Source organism: Hesperophylax consimilis, chromosome 23, assembly GCF_061612785.1.
Source record: "Hesperophylax consimilis isolate HC1 chromosome 23, BYU_Hcon_1.0, whole genome shotgun sequence".
Classification (NCBI taxonomy): Eukaryota; Metazoa; Arthropoda; class Insecta; order Trichoptera; family Limnephilidae; genus Hesperophylax; species Hesperophylax consimilis.
In genome coordinates, this window is record NC_142858.1 from 30,159,436 (window position 1) to 30,181,630 (window position 22,195).

Consider the following 22,195-nt stretch of genomic DNA (forward strand, 5'->3'; position numbering starts at 1 on the left):
TAAATTTCTGCAACTCTTCTCTTTGGTTAGTTATTTAATTTCTTTAATAAATAATTGTCGAGAAAAAACTATATAATACATTTCCTTACATCAATTTATACACACTCATAAGAATTAGTTATATTATATACAAAAAATTTAACAGCATCAAAACTGCGTAATATAAAATAAATGATATCACGATTTTTTCAGTGAACCACTTCATATATAATGTAAAGCTATACCATGAATCTATGCTCACGATATGCACCATTTATACATTATATCATATCAAATTACTAGGTTCAGTACTGTAGGTCCATTTTAAGATTGCAACTAACAATCGGGTGGGATATTAAATATATATATGATATTTCTATAAAATTAATATATTATGCATTTTGTGTTCTTTAATTTACATTCGTCTTAAGTATGATAAGACATTAAAGTTTTATCAAATTATTGATTTATCAATCTATTTAAGGTACCCATGATATTTTGTAATTGTTAATTAAACCCATTAAGTTAATAATTTGTAATACATAATACTTATTATACATTGACTTGTAAGCCGATACATATTTTTGATAGGCTTGATTAAAATTAATTACTTAACATATTTTTTCTTTTAATACAATACAATATCAATTGTAAATCACCACACTAAACTTTTAAAGATTCCATTATTTTAAATGAGTCATTCGATTTCACAAATATTATAAATTTTAAAAGCCTTAAAAAACTTCATAAGGAGATAATATTCTCTTTTATTTTAATATAAGAAATATGCATTAAATTTACAGTGTCAGGATTTTCACAAAAAATGTATATTTTCACATTTCAGTTTCCTGTTAGTAGTTAGTTTAATCATTCAATTTAATTTGTGTTGGTATAATAATAGTGTTGAAGAATTTTTTTTAAAATTATTTTCCATCATGTGTTTACATTATTTTATTATTAATATACCAATATAATCTTTGAATTAAATATCATACAATTTTCATACTAGTAATAAAATAATGAATATTTGAAAATTATCAACTTGAAATTTAAAATACATCTGGTCTGCTATTACATAGTTTTAGATCTATCATAATTTTTTACCGTTTTATATTCCTAAAAATAAAATGATTACGTTTTCAATGAGCAGAACAATCAGTTAATATTTATTTAGAGGTCATTAAATGGTACAAAACTATAATAATTTATTTACAAAGCTTTCTTGGATTAAAAGCATATCATTCTCGAGTTTATCAGAAAGACGACAAATGATTTTGGTACTTTGTGAATATATTATCGTACATTTTTACATTTTCAATAAATTTGTGTGCACTGAGTGGAATCTGAGATTATTATTATCTAATGACCTGTACAGAGTTTAGGATTATTGTAAACGGAAGTGGCGCCATCTGTTATGTTCAAAAGAACCGTTGTACTCTTCAAACCGCGGCAGCGGGTTTTTATTTTCTAGTCAATCGATTTTTGAAAGTTCACTATATTTTCGCGGAAAGTCGAAGAACCTGTCAGGAAATTCGCAAAAGCGAATAAGCACCACGAACCAATGTTTTAGTTGGTCGATGAGAACTTATACATAAATACAATCTAACATTAATAGCAAAGTTTATTTGATTGGTGCTTAAGTTTTCTTTAACCCCGGGAATAAGGAGAGTTTAATGTTATTTACGCACTTATACTTTAACATTGTAATGTTTACATTTTAATGTTTTTTCATTTCTTAGCTGCGTTATCTGCAAGAACCCATCGCTGGGTTATGATTTCCGTAGGCACATGTTGAAAATGATAATATTTACCTACTAATAATATGGTTTTTACTGTTTTTGTGTCCAAAAACCGTTGCAATTGATGTAGCACTCAATACTAGGAATGTTCACACCACTGCTGCCTACATTAAAATGTTAGTATATTGTTTTCGTAATATCACACCACGTAATTAAATTTAAGCTCCGATGAAGCGCTTGGCGCTGTATCCGGGAAGCGCATAGAAGAATACGAGGATGAGTAATGATAAAGCGATTATCAGCAATGCCTTCAGCACTCGCCATTTGTAGTTGTGCCAGATGATGTAGCGGGCTGACTTCAACGGGTTAAGGAACCACATGAAGGATGCATCAGGTCGACTGGAAAACACACAAACATTGTTACATATCTATCACTAACTAACTAATTGACAGTTGTGAGACAAGTTTTTCGTGGTTGCAATAATTTTAATTGTCTATTGGATTATAATATATAAAAGTCTTAAAAATGTTTTTTTAAAAGTCTTAGAATGTATAAATGGCGTAATCCGATCTTATTTTATTTGAAGCAAAAATACATTTTAGTGACTTTTAGCTATAACAGTTTCTGTCGGTTTAAAATATTATTAATTTTTTATGTATTTTTAGTGATTTTGTCGCATTGCCTGTTATTTTTTTTTGTATGTGAATACCGCACAAGAACCCTGGAGCCGGTGAGACTATGGCATCCCCAATTGGGGTGTCCCCAGTTGAGAGGCTGAAGGTAGTGAGGAGTGTGGCGGCTCGTGACTGTTGGGTGTGATATAGTCCTGAGTTTTAAAAAATCTAATAAATTATTGATGTTGTTTAGTCCAAAAGGATTTATATATTTTTTTCGAAAATTTGACTTTTGTATGAAGATTTTTAGGAAATTCCAGTTTGGCCGATTTCCTGATACTCTTCATACAAACAATTGAATTTTCGAAAAAATATAAATAGGTGTTTTGAATGAATTTCTGAAAAAAGAAACTGATTCAGTGGTGTTAGCGACTCAACCCCATGTCATAAATCGATTGATTTACCCATAAATGCGAAGTTAAAAATGAAGTAGGTACCTAATTTCACGAGTCTTAACTAATATTTACCAAATAAATAGACAATGACTTATCTCTCCACGGCTTAGGTAATTGTGAATGATTTAATGTTGGATAAGAAAGTATCAGTTTGACTTTTGCAGTTAGAGTGAGACGGAAACGGACAAAGGATTATTATACAGTAGTGCGTGCTGACTCGCCCTCTTTTGAACCCAAAACTTCACTAGCTTTGACGATAGCTCTCGCAATATTCATTATCACTTGCATCGCGTAAATAATAAATGTTGTCATACTGAAGACTATTTCTATAATCCTACTCTCTATCCTTTAAATGACATTCATATAGGTATTTACTAACATGTGATAATACGTACCTACATAATAATTGAGTGGAATAGTAATCAAAGTTAAATTTGCTTTTAAAATTATATAGAACCCATGCATAAGAATAGTATTATGCTAACCTTCATTGCTATTATAGCCTTCTTGTAACTATATTCCGTGTAGTTATGAACACTTCTAAAATTTCGGCTAAAGCATTGCCAACTGCACGAAACGTAGGTACAAGCGAGATACAATGTCAGTAAATGACTCAGTCCTGATATTATTTGATTAGTTCTAGTTGGTATGTTGAAGGTGATAAGACTCAGTAAATCAGGGCTGTCTATAATTCCATTATTAATTTAAAAAAGGCCAAGTCGGAAACAATAATTATAATATCTGAGAGAGTTCGTAACTTGAATTCTTTCGTTAAATGGTATGAATAATGTTTGTAATTAATAATTTAGTAAAATAAAGTCCTACTTTGGTCTGTCGAGGGCGTCCGGCTCGTTCCTACCGAGTCCCACGGGGTTCTTTTCCGCCTCTTCCTTTGTCAGAAGATGTATTTCAGCTTCAACTTTTCCGGTCAACTCGATTTCATCATTGTCTTTTTTGACGTAAAATGGCCACCACCCTTTTACTCTCTTTTGTTTGAAAATGTTCACCGTTGGCACCGATCCGTCTGTCTTCAACATGTCTAATGTACAAAGCTTTGAAGACTTGGCTCCTCTTGGAAATCGATTTAAGTCCAGAGTCATTGCACCTAAAATACCATAATTGTATATAATTGCCTACCTCTGTTATCCATACTACATATAACGTTAACGTTAAGGTACATACACTGACATGTATTATCTGATTGTTGGCTACGACAACTCACAAAAGAGTTCCAAACATCAAAAATGCTTAAGAATTTTAACTGTTATAATATTTTTAAATACATTTGGATTTTGATTTTGTTTTCTTTGAGTAAATTAATAAATTTAAAAAAAAAAGAAAATTGAATTAATGATAGAATGAAATGGAATCTTGGAAGTGGAAATTAACAAACTTCCTGAGATCCGATAGAGCTGGCAAATAGACTAGTTGCCGATGACAATGCATTCAATTTACTTTTGGTGGCAATCATATAAACACACGTGTGCACAAATGATTTTTTCTGAAATTATTTGACATTATACGTTAATATACGAAATGAATGTTGGTACTATCCAATTGAGATTTGGCTTAGATTTTATTGTTGTTGACTTCACTCCCTGGGAAGGAAGGTTCAATCCGCAATAAAAATTAATGTTCACGGCCAGTCTATTGATAATAATTACAGATCTATAATTAATAATAACTGCAATAATTATCGAAAAAAAACATGGCACGAGATTACCACTGCAGCCAATCAATACATGAAGTTCATCATAAAATAGTTCGATAAAAATCGATTACAACTCAACACAGAAAACAACTTATTATATTCCCTTCTATCTATAAGAGGAAAAAATGTGTATTGACATTAGGTACATGTAATAAATCATAAATCTAATGTTAAATATCTCGAAATCTTAAGAAATAAAAATGTTAAATGGAATAAGTATATCAATCTCACAATGGAAAAAATAAGAACATACGTAACATATTAAACAAGAAACTGGGCTTATAAATCTACCTTACAGCCCATAGTTACAATACAAAGAAAAATTCACACACTTCACCCCAATTTTCACATCTGCCCTGATGATGAACACTGTAATGCGTCCGAAACGTTGGCTAAAGAAGGAGGTAGCGTAACACGGCATAATACCATAAAATAAATCACAAATCAAATGAAAATAGTTCAATCTCAAATCATATTTCAAATACTAAATTATTATAAGAAATATTAATAATTATTAGCCTAAAACACGCATACAAAATGAAAAAACTTCCGAGAATAAATATATGCCGCCGAAGGGAATTGAACCAGCAGCTTTCTGATCAGCAGCGTTCAGCTGTTTTTACGGAAGATTTTTTCAATTTGTCTGTGTGTTTTAGGCTAATAATCGTTGCTTATAATAATTTGCTATCGTTTGTGCTTTGCATAAAAGCCTTGTCTTGTAAACATTAGTTTATCATTTAAAGTAACAATGTACTACTGAATGGTTGTCTTATCTGAGAGTGTTAAAGGTTTAACTTTTTACCTAAAAAATCGTCGGCTGAGAAGTGGTCCGCGTCCCAGACCTGCAGCTCTAACCGGGCCGGGATCTTAGATTCCGTCTCGTCCCAGGAGAATAGAGATTCTTTCTTAGATGTGACTATCTTCTCTTCAGCTACCAGATAGTCAAAAGGATATGTAAACCTCCAGTTAAAGTTCCCTTCTCCCGTCAAGGAGCGGTAGTGAATGTCGGTGCTTTGGCAGTCTTCCTGACCCTTCAGCCATCTGAATTAACAAATACATAACGGAAAAGTAATAATCAATTTCTTGGAATAACGTATAAAGGTTTTACAGGACAACTTTCAAAGAAGACAAAGATTCGCGCAGTTTGCGGTTGCTTCGTTCCTTTCCCATAATTCGCGACTCAACAAATACATAAGATAACGTTCCCAATGGGGGATCGAACCAACGACCTCTGTCATCGCTCTAAATAAGATAACGGTCCCAACAGGGGATCGAACCCACGACCTCTGTCATCGCTCTAAATAAGATAACGGTCCCAACAGGGGATCGAACCCACGACCTCTGTCATCGCTCTAAATAAGACGACGGTCCCAACAGGAGAACAAACCCACGACCTCTGTCATCGCTTTAAAAGTTACGCTTTTTCAGTGAGTTAAGTAATAACAAGTTTAAAAAATAATCATTTTGTCTTCACATTACCCTTTAACGTATATATCAGACATTTTCTCCCCCGTGAAAAAGGCATCATCTTCAAGAACGACATCGTCAGTATTCCATACTATAATCCGGAGTTCGTAGGCCTTTGGCTTTCGTGGGGAAATATCTATTGGAGGTCCTGGAGGTGGCATGTCCATGGGGAACATGTCGACCCACATTTCGATTTTCCCTCGTTCTATACCTGTAATTAAAAAAAAAATTCTGTTGGTTGATACATAATTCGGGAATAACAACAAGGCTGGGCAGACTACGAACGTATGTTTTTTCAACATTGTCCGATCAAAATCAATATCAATCACCGTCTACTAAGAAACGCCGAAACTTTCCATATTCCTTTCCAAAGACCCATCTTAACATTCTCCCAACCTCTTGTGCAAATGTGTCGACTATATAACATCCAATGTAGTGGCAAGTTTCGGGACATATTTACATAGAGAAAAATGAGCATTGCTGATGTATTAAAATCGGAACACGTGTTTATGCACATGCATTTGTCCTGATAATATACAATGACGAAACGCGAAAATATTAGAATCATCGCGATACCACATTAGTGTTTTACTGAAAGTTTACTAGGAAACCTATCAATTCGTTCGTTAAAGGTGGTCTGCAATCCCGTTTTAAACTAGATTAGGAATAATTTGAAGAGATCCTTAATAAATTAGCAATATTTTACATCAGCAAGTTTTCTCCGTGTAGCGAGAGCTCCAGAACGTTCTCAAATCTCTTGTTTTTCTTTGCCATTTATTTTTGTGTATACTCACTTACTTATTATTATTATTAACCTCTTACTTATGAACGCGGTGTAAATATAATGCGGCGCGTAAGATCAGTAAAAACTTGACGTATTACAACGGCGTTTGTATGGTTAAAATAACCTTAAACCTGGCTCAAGGCCGGCTTGACCATACTAAGATTGAACCAGCGGTGTATAAGAATCTAATTAGTAATACTGTATTATTTCGTTAATTGTTTTTGTATTTGATTCGTAGAACAACATTTAATTTTTCTTTAATTAAATGCAATGTAAATCAAATTTAACAATGTTGTTATTAGGTTCTGCTAGTATTTCAGTTTTTTTTTTATCATTGTGACAGGTGTTTCAGCGTTCAAGGTCATTTTCAAACTGTGGTATGCCACGATGATACGACTTATTTATGTTATTCTATTTATCCCCGCCCAATTTCAATTTTTTTGATGTAAATAATGTATTATTATCGGTTAAACCGATTTAGTAAGAAAGTAATTGTGACAATAGATGCCATATTCTGTAGGGTACTTTGAAATCGGTTTTTCCCATAGGAAATGGTAATGTAATTGTAAAAAGCATTCACTTTGTGGCTCATCATAATTTACAATAAAAACACACAAATTTGTTTTTGACCACTATTGTTTTATTTTCACTCTACCGGTTTCGGAAGAACCCTTCCTTCGTCAGGAGAATATTAAAAACTGATCTACTACACAAAATATTGACATATATATACAAAAATGTTAAGTGTTTGAGGGAGGGGTGGACAAAGTGGAAGGGGTAATTACAGGAATTCCAGGAAGAACAGTAGATAAAGATATGATTGATGACCTATCTCGTTTATTCAATATGTGCCTTAATCAAAATTATTTCCAGTATAACTGCGTCTTCCAACAGAGCCAAGGGCTACCAAGAAAGCTCCTACTAGCCCACTGTTGGCAGATATTTTTATGAATAACTTAGAAAATAAGATTTTTAATTGTAAGTCATCACTTTTAAATAATGTTCTCACTTGGAAACGATATGTAGACGATATTTTTTGTATCTGGACGGGAACAGAGCGACAACTAACTAAATTCCTTCTTCTTATAAATTCATTTCATAAAAACATTCAATTCACTGTAGAGGTAGGCAGTAATGCATCGATTACTTTTCTGGATTTAACACTAACTTCAATAAATAATAGAATTGAATTTAACATCTATCGCAAACCGATATTCACGGATATAACTATACATAACACGTCAAACCACCCGATATCACACAAACATTCTGCCTATCATTCAATGGTACACCGCTTAGTAAAAATCCCAATATCAGCTGTTAATTTTGAAATTGAACTGTCAAAAATAAAACAAATTGCTCTAAATAATGGTTACTCGACACACCTAATTGATAAAATCCTGAATAAGAAACTTAAACTCATTTCGACGAATACATTTTTATTTGGTACACCTGAAACTAATAATAAAATCATAAATCCCTTTCAATGGCGTAAAATCTTATACATATCCAATTTTTCTTCACTTAGTACAAAAAATTTGCCTACCCACATTAAACCCGCATTCTATACTGATAACAACTTGGGAAAATTACTTAAAAATACTAAAGATAAAGATCACAAATTTAGCCACTCAGGCATTTACCAACTATGTTGCAATGATTGTCCATCGTTCTACATAGGTAAGACAACTAGAAGTATAAATATTAGAATCACGGAACATATAAGATGTTTAAATAACAATAATTTTTCAGAGTTTGCCAATCATCTCATTTCCACCGATCATACTTATAGTAAAGATACAGGGGTTAAAATTCTTCACCGTAGTAACAAAGGCAAAAAATTAGATAATTTAGAAGCACTTGAAATCAGAAAATCCCTCAATAATAACTCCAGTATAATAAATAACCAAATTAATCTGTCTTATAGTCCTATTCTAGACATATTTCCAGTTAACCGCTCTGTTCTTCCTGGAATTCTTGTAATTACCCCTTCCACTTTGTCCACCCCTCCCTCAAACACTTAACATTTTTGTATATATATGTCAATATTTTGTGTAGTAGATCAGATTTTAATATTCTCCTGACGAAGGAAGGGTTCTTCCGAAACCGGTAGAGTGAAAATAAAACAATAGTGGTCAAAAACAAATTTATGTGTTTTTATTCTAAATGGTAATGTTTTCGTATTTTTTTAAATAATTAAGTGACTGCTATTATCTTATTTATATTGTTTAATTCTTGTGAACACACTAAAAACTGTGGAAGATGTGTTTAGGCTCGTTGTTGTCAAGCGGAACGTGATTTTCCACTAAGAAATATGCTGCAAATTTTGGAAACGTGCTTTTATTATTAGAACATCGTATTTAATTTTTGAATCTAGTTGAGAAAGTCCTTTCCGTCTGTCCGATATATCAGATATATTTTTGCATTATAATAGTAATACTTGTTTAGGCTGTTCCTAGTGGAAGACGGCTACCCGAATGGAGGAAAAATATAATCATATAATCTGTGCCCCAGAGAGCATTATTACCACGTATTGTCAGTTATAGTAAGGCTCACCTGGCTTGTCAGGGTTGTACAATGGCCGAGTCTGGATGTGCTCGGGAACCAGGGGGCAGCCTACCCGCGGCGCTCATGCCAGCGGTGCAGAACCTGCAGGGCCAATTGTCAGTATAGAAAGGCTTACCTGGCTTGTCAGGGTTGTACAAGGGCCGAGTCTCGATGTGCTCGGGAACCAGGGGGCAGCCTACCCGCGGCGTCTCATGCCAGCGGTGCAGAACCTGCAGGGCCAATTGTCAGTATAGAAAGGCTTACCTGGCTTGTCAGGGTTGTACAAGGGCCGAGTCTCGATGTGCTCGGGAACCAGGGGGCAGCCTACCCGCGGCGTCTCATGCCAGCGGTGCAGAACCTGCAGGGCCAATTGTCAGTATAGAAAGGCTTACCTGGCTTGTCAGGGTTGTACAAGGGCCGAGTCTCGATGTGCTCGGGAACCAGGGGGCAGCCTACCCGCGGCGTCTCATGCCAGCGGTGCAGAACCTGCAGGGCCAATTGTCAGTATAGAAAGGCTTACCTGGCTTGTCAGGGTTGTACAAGGGCCGAGTCTCGATGTGCTCGGGAACCAGGGGGCAGCCTACCCGCGGCGTCTCATGCCAGCGGTGCAGAACCTGCAGGGCCAATTGTCAGTATAGAAAGGCTTACCTGGCTTGTCAGGGTTGTACAAGGGCCGAGTCTCGATGTGCTCGGGAACCAGGGGGCAGCCTACCCGCGGCGTCTCATGCCAGCGGTGCAGAACCTGCAGGGCCAATTGTCAGTATAGAAAGGCTTACCTGGCTTGTCAGGGTTGTACAAGGGCCGAGTCTCGATGTGCTCGGGAACCAGGGGGCAGCCTACCCGCGGCGTCTCATGCCAGCGGTGCAGAACCTGCAGGGCCAATTGTCAGTATAGAAAGGCTTACCTGGCTTGTCAGGGTTGTACAAGGGCCGAGTCTCGATGTGCTCGGGAACCAGGGGGCAGCCTACCCGCGGCGTCTCATGCCAGCGGTGCAGAACCTGCAGGGCCAATTGTCAGTATAGAAAGGCTTACCTGGCTTGTCAGGGTTGTACAAGGGCCGAGTCTCGATGTGCTCGGGAACCAGGGGGCAGCCTACCCGCGGCGTCTCATGCCAGCGGTGCAGAACCTGCAGGGCCAATTGTCAGTATAGAAAGGCTTACCTGGCTTGTCAGGGTTGTACAAGGGCCGAGTCTCGATGTGCTCGGGAACCAGGGGGCAGCCTACCCGCGGCGTCTCATGCCAGCGGTGCAGAACCTGCAGGGCCAATTGTCAGTATAGAAAGGCTTACCTGGCTTGTCAGGGTTGTACAAGGGCCGAGTCTCGATGTGCTCGGGAACCAGGGGGCAGCCTACCCGCGGCGTCTCATGCCAGCGGTGCAGAACCTGCAGGGCCAATTGTCAGTATAGAAAGGCTTACCTGGCTTGTCAGGGTTGTACAAGGGCCGAGTCTCGATGTGCTCGGGAACCAGGGGGCAGCCTACCCGCGGCGTCTCATGCCAGCGGTGCAGAACCTGCAGGGCCAATTGTCAGTATAGAAAGGCTTACCTGGCTTGTCAGGGTTGTACAAGGGCCGAGTCTCGATGTGCTCGGGAACCAGGGGGCAGCCTACCCGCGGCGTCTCATGCCAGCGGTGCAGAACCTGCAGGGCCAATTGTCAGTATAGAAAGGCTTACCTGGCTTGTCAGGGTTGTACAAGGGCCGAGTCTCGATGTGCTCGGGAACCAGGGGGCAGCCTACCCGCGGCGTCTCATGCCAGCGGTGCAGAACCTGCAGGGCCAATTGTCAGTATAGAAAGGCTTACCTGGCTTGTCAGGGTTGTACAAGGGCCGAGTCTCGATGTGCTCGGGAACCAGGGGGCAGCCTACCCGCGGCGTCTCATGCCAGCGGTGCAGAACCTGCAGGGCCAATTGTCAGTATAGAAAGGCTTACCTGGCTTGTCAGGGTTGTACAAGGGCCGAGTCTCGATGTGCTCGGGAACCAGGGGGCAGCCTACCCGCGGCGTCTCATGCCAGCGGTGCAGAACCTGCAGGGCCAATTGTCAGTATAGAAAGGCTTACCTGGCTTGTCAGGGTTGTACAAGGGCCGAGTCTCGATGTGCTCGGGAACCAGGGGGCAGCCTACCCGCGGCGTCTCATGCCAGCGGTGCAGAACCTGCAGGGCCAATTGTCAGTATAGAAAGGCTTACCTGGCTTGTCAGGGTTGTACAAGGGCCGAGTCTCGATGTGCTCGGGAACCAGGGGGCAGCCTACCCGCGGCGTCTCATGCCAGCGGTGCAGAACCTGCAGGGCCAATTGTCAGTATAGAAAGGCTTACCTGGCTTGTCAGGGTTGTACAAGGGCCGAGTCTCGATGTGCTCGGGAACCAGGGGGCAGCCTACCCGCGGCGTCTCATGCCAGCGGTGCAGAACCTGCAGGGCCAATTGTCAGTATAGAAAGGCTTACCTGGCTTGTCAGGGTTGTACAAGGGCCGAGTCTCGATGTGCTCGGGAACCAGGGGGCAGCCTACCCGCGGCGTCTCATGCCAGCGGTGCAGAACCTGCAGGGCCAATTGTCAGTATAGAAAGGCTTACCTGGCTTGTCAGGGTTGTACAAGGGCCGAGTCTCGATGTGCTCGGGAACCAGGGGGCAGCCTACCCGCGGCGTCTCATGCCAGCGGTGCAGAACCTGCAGGGCCAATTGTCAGTATAGAAAGGCTTACCTGGCTTGTCAGGGTTGTACAAGGGCCGAGTCTCGATTGCTCGGGAACCAGGGGGCAGCCTACCCGCGGCGTCTCATGCCAGCGGTGCAGAACCTGCAGGGCCAATTGTCAGTATAGAAAGGCTTACCTGGCTTGTCAGGGTTGTACAAGGGCCGAGTCTCGATGTGCTCGGGAACCAGGGGGCAGCCTACCCGCGGCGTCTCATGCCAGCGGTGCAGAACCTGCAGGGCCAATTGTCAGTATAGAAAGGCTTACCTGGCTTGTCAGGGTTGTACAAGGGCCGAGTCTCGATGTGCTCGGGAACCAGGGGGCAGCCTACCCGCGGCGTCTCATGCCAGCGGTGCAGAACCTGCAGGGCCAATTGTCAGTATAGAAAGGCTTACCTGGCTTGTCAGGGTTGTACAAGGGCCGAGTCTCGATGTGCTCGGGAACCAGGGGGCAGCCTACCCGCGGCGTCTCATGCCAGCGGTGCAGAACCTGCAGGGCCAATTGTCAGTATAGAAAGGCTTACCTGGCTTGTCAGGGTTGTACAAGGGCCGAGTCTCGATGTGCTCGGGAACCAGGGGGCAGCCTACCCGCGGCGTCTCATGCCAGCGGTGCAGAACCTGCAGGGCCAATTGTCAGTATAGAAAGGCTTACCTGGCTTGTCAGGGTTGTACAAGGGCCGAGTCTCGATGTGCTCGGGAACCAGGGGGCAGCCTACCCGCGGCGTCTCATGCCAGCGGTGCAGAACCTGCAGGGCCAATTGTCAGTATAGAAAGGCTTACCTGGCTTGTCAGGGTTGTACAAGGGCCGAGTCTCGATGTGCTCGGGAACCAGGGGGCAGCCTACCCGCGGCGTCTCATGCCAGCGGTGCAGAACCTGCAGGGCCAATTGTCAGTATAGAAAGGCTTACCTGGCTTGTCAGGGTTGTACAAGGGCCGAGTCTCGATGTGCTCGGGAACCAGGGGGCAGCCTACCCGCGGCGTCTCATGCCAGCGGTGCAGAACCTGCAGGGCCAATTGTCAGTATAGAAAGGCTTACCTGGCTTGTCAGGGTTGTACAAGGGCCGAGTCTCGATGTGCTCGGGAACCAGGGGGCAGCCTACCCGCGGCGTCTCATGCCAGCGGTGCAGAACCTGCAGGGCCAATTGTCAGTATAGAAAGGCTTACCTGGCTTGTCAGGGTTGTACAAGGGCCGAGTCTCGATGTGCTCGGGAACCAGGGGGCAGCCTACCCGCGGCGTCTCATGCCAGCGGTGCAGAACCTGCAGGGCCAATTGTCAGTATAGAAAGGCTTACCTGGCTTGTCAGGGTTGTACAAGGGCCGAGTCTCGATGTGCTCGGGAACCAGGGGGCAGCCTACCCGCGGCGTCTCATGCCAGCGGTGCAGAACCTGCAGGGCCAATTGTCAGTATAGAAAGGCTTACCTGGCTTGTCAGGGTTGTACAAGGGCCGAGTCTCGATGTGCTCGGGAACCAGGGGGCAGCCTACCCGCGGCGTCTCATGCCAGCGGTGCAGAACCTGCAGGGCCAATTGTCAGTATAGAAAGGCTTACCTGGCTTGTCAGGGTTGTACAAGGGCCGAGTCTCGATGTGCTCGGGAACCAGGGGGCAGCCTACCCGCGGCGTCTCATGCCAGCGGTGCAGAACCTGCAGGGCCAATTGTCAGTATAGAAAGGCTTACCTGGCTTGTCAGGGTTGTACAAGGGCCGAGTCTCGATGTGCTCGGGAACCAGGGGGCAGCCTACCCGCGGCGTCTCATGCCAGCGGTGCAGAACCTGCAGGGCCAATTGTCAGTATAGAAAGGCTTACCTGGCTTGTCAGGGTTGTACAAGGGCCGAGTCTCGATGTGCTCGGGAACCAGGGGGCAGCCTACCCGCGGCGTCTCATGCCAGCGGTGCAGAACCTGCAGGGCCGAGCGCTCCTCCCACAGCCTGTTCCGGGTGCCGTCGTCGCTTGACGATGTGCCCGGAGTGTTGTGCAGGTTTTCATCCATTTCAAAGATTGTTTTGCCGATTCGTACCCTTCCAGGCTCGTAGCACGGTGGCTCGAGTTTTCCGTCCTTGCACAGCTTAGCTAGTATCTGAGTTGGCTTCATGGAATCTCGCCACCGATTGTATCCTTGCCTTCAAATATATTATTTATTTATTAATTATCACTCTACTGGGCTTTTCATAACGATCATATATTAAATTGAAAACAACAGTACAAAAAAAATAAACCATTTTGAAAATAAGACTTAAAATAAAAAAAAACTTTTAAAGTTAGTATCACACTAATTCAAAAAACCATTGAAATTAGTATACGAAAAAAAAAGATTTTATTATTTACGTGAACAAAACAGTGCTAGAATTAATTGGCTTTTAATGTGTCTAGATTTAAAACGACCAACAATATCAGCAACATCTATAAGCTGTGCCCAGAGTGTGTACTCTCTCCGTAACAGAATTGTATACAAAGTTATTGTTGAGAAATAATATATTTCACCTAGTATGTTTCGGAGATACATGTAGTGACGGCAAACTGATAGCGGCAGGATAGTCAAACCTTGAATTAACAGTTTTATGCGATAAAACGACATCTAATATTTTTCGCCTTTCAGATCCTTACAATAAATTGAGTTTACTTCGTAAATTTACTTAATGTTCAATAAATATTTAAATTTATACACATGAAAAGTATTATTTTTAAGCCAAAATTATTAGCCTCAAACACCTACAATATAAATTGAATAAATCTCCGGAGAAAAAATATATGCTTCCGACGGGAATTGAACCCGTAGCTTTCTGATTGCCGGTCAGCTGCTCTACCAATGGCTCTACGTCGTCCTTTTCAAAACCCTTAATTTAAAAAAATGAAATGTTATCAAAATAATATTATAACTTTAGTTAGAACCCGTAAAAGACAAATGGTCGCTAGGTACTTACTCCTCGTAGGTCCGTGAGATCCCGCACGTGGCTCTATGTTTGCTGTAAAAGCGATTTTCCAAGTCTATTTTAGATTCGCCAATAACGTCATCCGACCCGACCAGATCCCAGTCTTGAACTTTCACCGTCAGAATCGAGTCACGAGGGAATGTAGCCTCCATTTCAAAGCATTTTCCGAAAACCGGATTTAACTGCTTCGATATATAGTTATCTTTGTCACTGATCTTTTTGGAACCAAGCTGCAGGACAATATAAGGATCGGCTTTCCCGTTTAAGTCCATGGGGTGGAGGTCATTCGCTTTTATTATGTAAACTCTGACCAAAACTCTGAGGGGATCATTTGATGGCATTCCCTGGAAAAAGCCGTATTGAGGGTCGAATCCGATACTCTCCACTCCTTTTAACAATGGCCATTGGTAAACTTTCACAGCCCCCTAAAATTGGGAATTGTAAACGTTAAATATTAATAAATAAATAAATTGATAAACTGAGAAAGTAGCGAGACGGAAAAAAGGTTCTTATTCAACTACCTTAAAGGTTCCGACTATTCGGCTGTCATTTTCTACTTCTTCGCTAGTTTTTTTACCTCTGTATAATTCGAAAGTCTGTAGCCAATCTTTGAACTCATTGAAAAGAGATTGTACTTCTAGCTCGTTTGGAAATACCTAGAATATTCGAAAAAGTATTAAATAATATGTAAATTTAAATGACTTGACGTTATGTACACATGTAGGTAGGTATATAAAAATATCGATTTCATACCTGACATAAAGCACTGCTAGGTAAGCTCCTCTTTTTATCGCAAACTGGGCTCAGCCGTGAGACGACCCTAGCAGTAGTGCCAATCATTTTAAATCTTTTTCTTTTTTCTCCATCTGCACATTTTTCTGTTTCTGTAATGGCTGAAAATGAGTCGTTTTTTCTATTTTTAGCGTTTTTATCCATTCGTCTAATTTCTATTACTTCATCGACCGAGGCGAAATATTTCGTCCACCAATCACGTGAACTTTCATCCTCATCTTCAACATCGGTTGATTGTCCTTTTTTCTTTTCCTCTATTTTAACTTTCTTCTTACTGAAGAATCCTGTTCCGTAACTATTTGGAAATGGCAGTTCACGGAATAATAATGGGCTTTGTTCTTGCTGATCTTCTTCCTTTTGTACTTTCGTTTCGACAAAGCTGTATCCAAACCGATCAGCGGCTTGCTCGAGTGATTTGTGGTTAGATTTTTTACTTTGATTGGAATCCTGCGTCGTTTCCTTAGCCACAGGATGGTGAATGTATTTATGAATCGAGTTGATCATGTGTGTTCCGACTAATGTAAAACGTCCGAAACTTCTACAATCCACCACTCGTATAGTTAGAGGAGGTCTGTACAGTTCTTCTTCTGGCAATTCGACGTCCATTATTTTAACAGAGCTACAGAAATTAGGATTTTTTTGGGCATTTTGGATCACCGAAGAGGACAATATGTTACCTGCACATTCAATGTCCACCCTTGGTTTGTCTACAGACAAGAAATGTACTCTCTTCAAGTCCCGCAAACCCCAAAACAGCACTTCGATTCTGTAGTTAGCCAGGGTGGGGCGAATCGAGTCAGGAACCGGGATGTGGTTGGCTTCTGTGCTCAAGGGCAGGTCTGGAACTCCAGTGGGAGGGAGCAGTTCTCCAGCGTGACCTCTAGTGACCTGGAGTAATTCAAAAGTTGCTAAAAGTTCCCCTGCATGGTCGAGTCCACGCGTTATTTCGTACCATTCTAAGGAAGGCTTCTTGTAATCATCATTTAAAGTTTTGACATGTGGCTTGGCTATAGCCCTTCCGATAAATTCTGATTTTCCCACCTGATCCTGATCGAATATTTCGATTGTTATCGTAAAAGGGTCATCTTTTATCTGATCCAGCGAACCAAAGAGTGTTATATCGTCACAGACCAGGGTTTGATCCCAAGTTGGACTCAATGTTTCATCTATAACTCTGGTTGTTCTGCAGTATTCTCCCGCAATAACCCTAGCAAAAGGGTCGGAGAGTCCAGACGCATCGGAGCCTATGAGGGAGCGTGCCTGATAAACGTAGGCCCGCAGTTGGAATGTCTGAAAAAAAAACAAAAATTGATTCTAAAGTTTCACTGGCACATTTTATTTATTTTATTTGACTTTTTAAAATACCAACATGTGACTCCAAGTACTGGATGGTGTTTGGTGGGGGCAGCTCTTGGCGCTCAATATTGCGTACTTCCCGAGTTTGTTCGTATCCCGCGGGCAGACCATCAAGGACGTGTATCTTCTCCTTGGTCAAGCCAAGCCACAGGTAGAGGTTTAGTTTTGCAGGGATTGCCCAGCCGCCAGCACCGGCCGCCTTTTTCCCGGGTAGCTGTAAATAATAACGAGATTGATGGTAGCGGAGTACCTCCTGTTATTGAATCTTACACAAGTTTAAAGTAAGTTACCTTCAGGAATACCACTGTGTGAGGTTTTCCGCACAGCTTGCCCTGTTCCTCCGCCAGCGGCGAGTAGAGGAGATGGCGTGCCAGGATGCGCTGGTAGGCCAGGCGCCTTCCGCCGCCCACCGCCCATATCACCACATCGGGTAGGGCACCTTGGGGCTGGACCATCAGAACGGTGGATTAGTATTAATGGTGAATGGACTGCACTTCCCCACTTCTTCTAACATAATATATTCTCCCTACACTCCTTTCTTCATTGATTAGGTCTATATGCCCAAACCATCTTAATATTACTCAATACACCTACATCAGAATGTATGCATTTCTCGCTCGAATGTACATGGTTTTACAACTCGTACGTCTCAGGGATCTCATTTAAAATACAAACCATACATTCATCTTCGTTAACATTTTTTTCCCATTAATTTTTAGAAAAGTCAAGGGTTTTATAAATCCAATTTTGAAAAAGGCATTTAAAGTATTATATTATAGGTACCTACCAACATTAGGGAGAAATTACTGTAAAAAGAATTTTCTCATAAAAATGAAATGTTTTTTTGGGATGTATGTAGCCTACGTCACTTCCCAGTCCTCTAACTATGCAAAAATCACGTCGATAGGTTGAAAATGGCATGAAAAAAGGGCAAAGAAACTAACGAACTTTTGTACACATAATATTACATTGTCAGTTAGGATAGATACCTACCAACATTATCGCTCGTCTACATTTTTAACAAAATCAGTTCCAGTTTTAAAAACGACATTTGAATTCAAATCAAATCCGAGTTATTAAGTTCATTGAACCAGAGTAACAGACATGCACACAAAAAATCGCTCAACAAATGAGGTATTAACATTAAATACTCACGTCTTCCACGAGGAATTTAATTTTCGCCAAAAGCGAATGGGCCGCTCGGAACCTTTCCTTGAATGATGATATAGTCACAATAGCCTTCAGATGTCGGCTCTTTGCACCAATGTTCTCCTATAAATACCCATGTCAAACTAAATATTTTACACAGAATGTATGATTTCAAACCGCCATATTATAAGCCAGTCAATTAGTTGAAACTTCTGACTGTGCAAAAACGGTCAATATGTATTAGTTTCACTAGTTAAAAGTCACTAGTTATTAATCTTAGTTGTTAGTCACTAGTAATAAACTTATACGCATTGTATTGGTTATAAGTCTGATAAGTGATAAGTTTACATAAAAAAAGTTGTAAAGCGCCCTTAAAATGATTTTCCTACGAAATAGGCGCTATACAAGTAATAATATTAATTTTCCAATTCCAATCTTCGGTATTATTAATTTTTACATAAGAAAATTTGACGTCTGGAGAGAATGCTGTATTGACATGGAAGGGTTGACAAGATAGCATTGATTTGTGGTTGGCAGCTCTGAAATGGTATGTCTTCCGAGAAGAAAATTCCGCAGAAGACATAGGTACTCCTTGTGGAGATAAATAAAAGGTAGGTAATTATTAAAATGACGTGTTACAATTTCTCTGAGGCACAGTTCGTTTCTCCTTCGGTCGAGCTCGGTGACCGTGCCATGGGCGGGCAGGTGCTCTGCGCGCCGCAGCTGCACAAAGCGTGCGCAGGCGGCGTTGAGCGCGGACAGCGTCACGCGCAGTGCTTCCACAGCGTCGTCCTCGTGGTGCTTCTCGGACGCCAGGCGCAGCCCTTCCTCCTTTACAAGGGAGTCGATGTGAAACATTAAACAAATTGCTGTCAATCATTACAATATTTCCGAATGCAATCCTTATGGATAATAGGCCAGTGACGCCAGACGCATTCCTTATTTACGATGGTTACCTGAAGATACCTTAAGGAGGGTGTTACTTCTGTTCTAATGACCTCCAGACCGAGGCGGCTAGAGTTTCAGTTCCAGTGACAGTGAAGGAACCGCTTCTAAGTTTTGTCAATATCAGATTTTTTTCTATTTTTTTAATTTATTTTATTTTATTTTTATATTTTTTTATATTATTGAAACAAACAGTACATGATTTACAGAGATGAAACAATATACAGGAATAAGATACTTCATGTTGTGTACCTATGATATGTTTCCTTGTAATGTCTGCTAAGTAGTATGTTTATTCCTTAATTACCAGGTGACTTGTGTAGTTTATAGGTGTGTGTGTGTGACGTGTGTAATGTATGTGTGAGTGTTTGTGTGTGTGTGTGTCTGTATGTATGCGCATTGAATTCTTTAAATTATTGACATGTTGCCACGATTGAATTTGGGCAGTGAATCCGAAAAAATGTCAATGTTAAAGTTAATACAAATATTATTTAGAGTATGAAGAGCTCGGTTAATTGTCGAATTAGATGCTGCATTTGTTTTATAATTTAGCGTGTGGAATAGCACTGTATGTCGTGTACGTTTAATAATTCTTCTTCCCTTTTAATACACAGGTCAAACCTGGGACTCGAACCCTTTCGTGCCTATGTTTTCCTCTCATAGAAGAATAAAAATTTCAAACACTTACAATCATTTTCTAAATTAACACAATCCAAAATAAGGTACTTTACTTGGAGCAACATATGTATAAGCGGTTTGCCTTAGAGGATTCAAAGAATTGCGTGAAATATGTATGAACTTTGTATGGGTTTAATAGAGATAATGATGAAGATTTCAGTAGTATTGCTATACCCAGTTAGTTTGCTTCCAAAGTCCAACTTTAAATTGTAGATAGCGGGCAGCGTGAGTGAAGTCCACCTACTTCATTCATCGTGTTTCCACTATTCCCCCCCTGGATTATCAGTTGGGTCAAGTTTATAGATATCTCTAATTGAAAAACATTTGGTGAGTCCACTTTTTAAATTGCTTTGAGTATCAGCAAATACTGTAAAATAGTAAAATTTGTATCTCAAAATCATGAAATTTCATGTTTCAATAATTGTCCTAGTCAAACATGGACCTAAAAAGCCCTGGACGGAGCAACTCGAAAACAATTTGTGGCCGCGGGGTGAAGGGAAGAAAAAAAAAGCCAAAACATACGTAAATTCATGCAAACTCGCACAATTGATCTGTCCAGGGCTTTTTAGGTCAATGGATTTTGTATGAACAAATCTAGGGTGAGGGGAAATTGCCTGGCAGCCATCTTATATGACAAATTTTTGAACTGGTTTGTATGAAGAGTGCTTCATAATGAACAATTATGATTTGTTAATGCAGTTATAAAGGCTTACGATTTTTTGGATGTTTGATGAGACAGGAAATGGGATATGTTTTTATAAAATTTAACTAGCTTTTTAAATAATTGTTCTCGAATTGCTCCGTCCAGGGCTTTTTCGTCCATAGATTCGAAGACAATATCCAAAGTGAATGATTTTAAACACGTTTAAAGCACTTCCCAGTAAGATATCAAGGTGATAAATGGTACAAAAATGGGGACACGCTTATGCACTTTTTATTTTAAAAGCCTTTGTATCAAAAGTGAGAATTAAATATTTTACTTTCAGCAAACGTAAAATAATGCATTTTAGTAACTACGAGTATTTCGACGCCCTTTATTCACTCTATGTTTTAACATAATAGTATTAAGTTAGTTTTTCTAATTAATTTTTAATCAAATCCAAACATAATAGAATAACCTATTTTAGGATCATCTGTTCATATTTTGGGTTAAATAAGAGAAGGAAAAAACTAACCTTAAATCTTCACATCAAAAACAAACGATTTTGATTTTAAATGCATCCCGGAAACTGAAATACTTACTTCTCACTATTATTTGAGTGTACAAAGTGTTTTTAAAATAAAATATGCATAAAAAGCGGGCCCCTATTTTCTATATATTTTTTTGGCGTCCTGAAAACGACTTAGATAAATTTAAATTACGCAAAACACCGCCCCAAGTACTACATACATTCAATTTACCGCCATTGAAAGGAATGTCAACGTCAATATGCTACACTAGGGCCTCTTGCGGCTAGAATTGTTGATATTGCAACTATTTCACTGCAGTTTGATGTATTATTAATATTTTAGGGTATTTTTGTATGTAACTGGTCTGATCTTGGAGGAATAATCTGACTTACCACGCTGTCGCTGATTTTCTCTATCATGTTCGAGATGAACATCCGGCGTCGGTGGTCGGGCCACGTGGAAGTTACGTGCACGCAGGGCTTGTTGTCCCACAGCGGCAGGTAGTAGTGGTAACGGTCGTGGGACAGCACCTTCATTGGAGCCATCGTGCTTTGGGCGCGGATGGAAACTGAAAGTTAAACAAATATTATAGTTGCAATAGATAATAAAATAAGAAACAATAAACTGTTCATATCGTCAAGAGCATCCATTCAGTGAATGGTTGATGAAAGAGAGAGACAAGTAGGGAGACGAGACGTTGGACCTTGTTGCTCCGAAACTCGCTGGTACGAGTGCAGTTCGGTTTAGCTGTTCCGCACAGCAGCATATTACTGGGTGAAGTATAAGTAACGCCACTGACAAGCAGCCGCTCATAAACAATGTATTTAGCATATTATAATGATTCTATTTTCCTATCACATGCCCTGGCTCTGATAGCACTGTGGTACAGTGGTTTACAGAGGGAGAGAAATTCAAGCATGAACTCACCCTCACATAAGTCTTCAGAAGTCCGTGAAGACTGGTTGAGGCCGTCTATTGCGTTTCCGTGGTTGCCAATGCTGAGCTCGAAGCTGATCGGCTTCTCACTCAGCCGCTTGTCTATCATGGTGGCGTCGAAGATGGTTGAGAAAAGTAGGAAATTCTCCTCGACGCTACAGCACGCCTCCGAAGGCACCGCGCAGGGCATTACTTCTACGGCGTAGGGTACCGCTTCGTGGCTCTCGGAAACCTCTGTTCTGATCGATATCAGGACCCTGA

General features: G+C 40.6%; 1 protein-coding gene across 1 annotated transcript in view; it reads right to left on the reverse strand.

Moving 5' to 3' along the window:
• Window positions 1-1,115: 1,115 nt before the first annotated feature.
• Window positions 1,116-22,195, reverse strand: part of mfr (ferlin family C2 domain-containing myoferlin misfire) — a 193,117-nt gene continuing 172,037 nt past the window's right edge. Inside the window, exons 14-27 of the mRNA XM_089645736.1 lie at window positions 21,926-22,191; window positions 21,391-21,566; window positions 18,845-19,036; window positions 18,212-18,328; window positions 17,347-17,502; window positions 17,070-17,270; window positions 15,662-16,990; window positions 15,430-15,564; window positions 14,900-15,333; window positions 13,785-14,098; window positions 5,979-6,177; window positions 5,302-5,540; window positions 3,614-3,893; window positions 1,116-2,117 (exon numbers count right to left, since the gene is read on the reverse strand). Of these exons, the coding sequence (XP_089501862.1) occupies window positions 1,937-2,117; window positions 3,614-3,893; window positions 5,302-5,540; window positions 5,979-6,177; window positions 13,785-14,098; window positions 14,900-15,333; window positions 15,430-15,564; window positions 15,662-16,990; window positions 17,070-17,270; window positions 17,347-17,502; window positions 18,212-18,328; window positions 18,845-19,036; window positions 21,391-21,566; window positions 21,926-22,191 (4,219 nt within the window). The 3' untranslated portion in view covers window positions 1,116-1,936. The remainder of the gene's footprint in view (window positions 2,118-3,613; window positions 3,894-5,301; window positions 5,541-5,978; window positions 6,178-13,784; window positions 14,099-14,899; window positions 15,334-15,429; window positions 15,565-15,661; window positions 16,991-17,069; window positions 17,271-17,346; window positions 17,503-18,211; window positions 18,329-18,844; window positions 19,037-21,390; window positions 21,567-21,925; window positions 22,192-22,195) is intronic.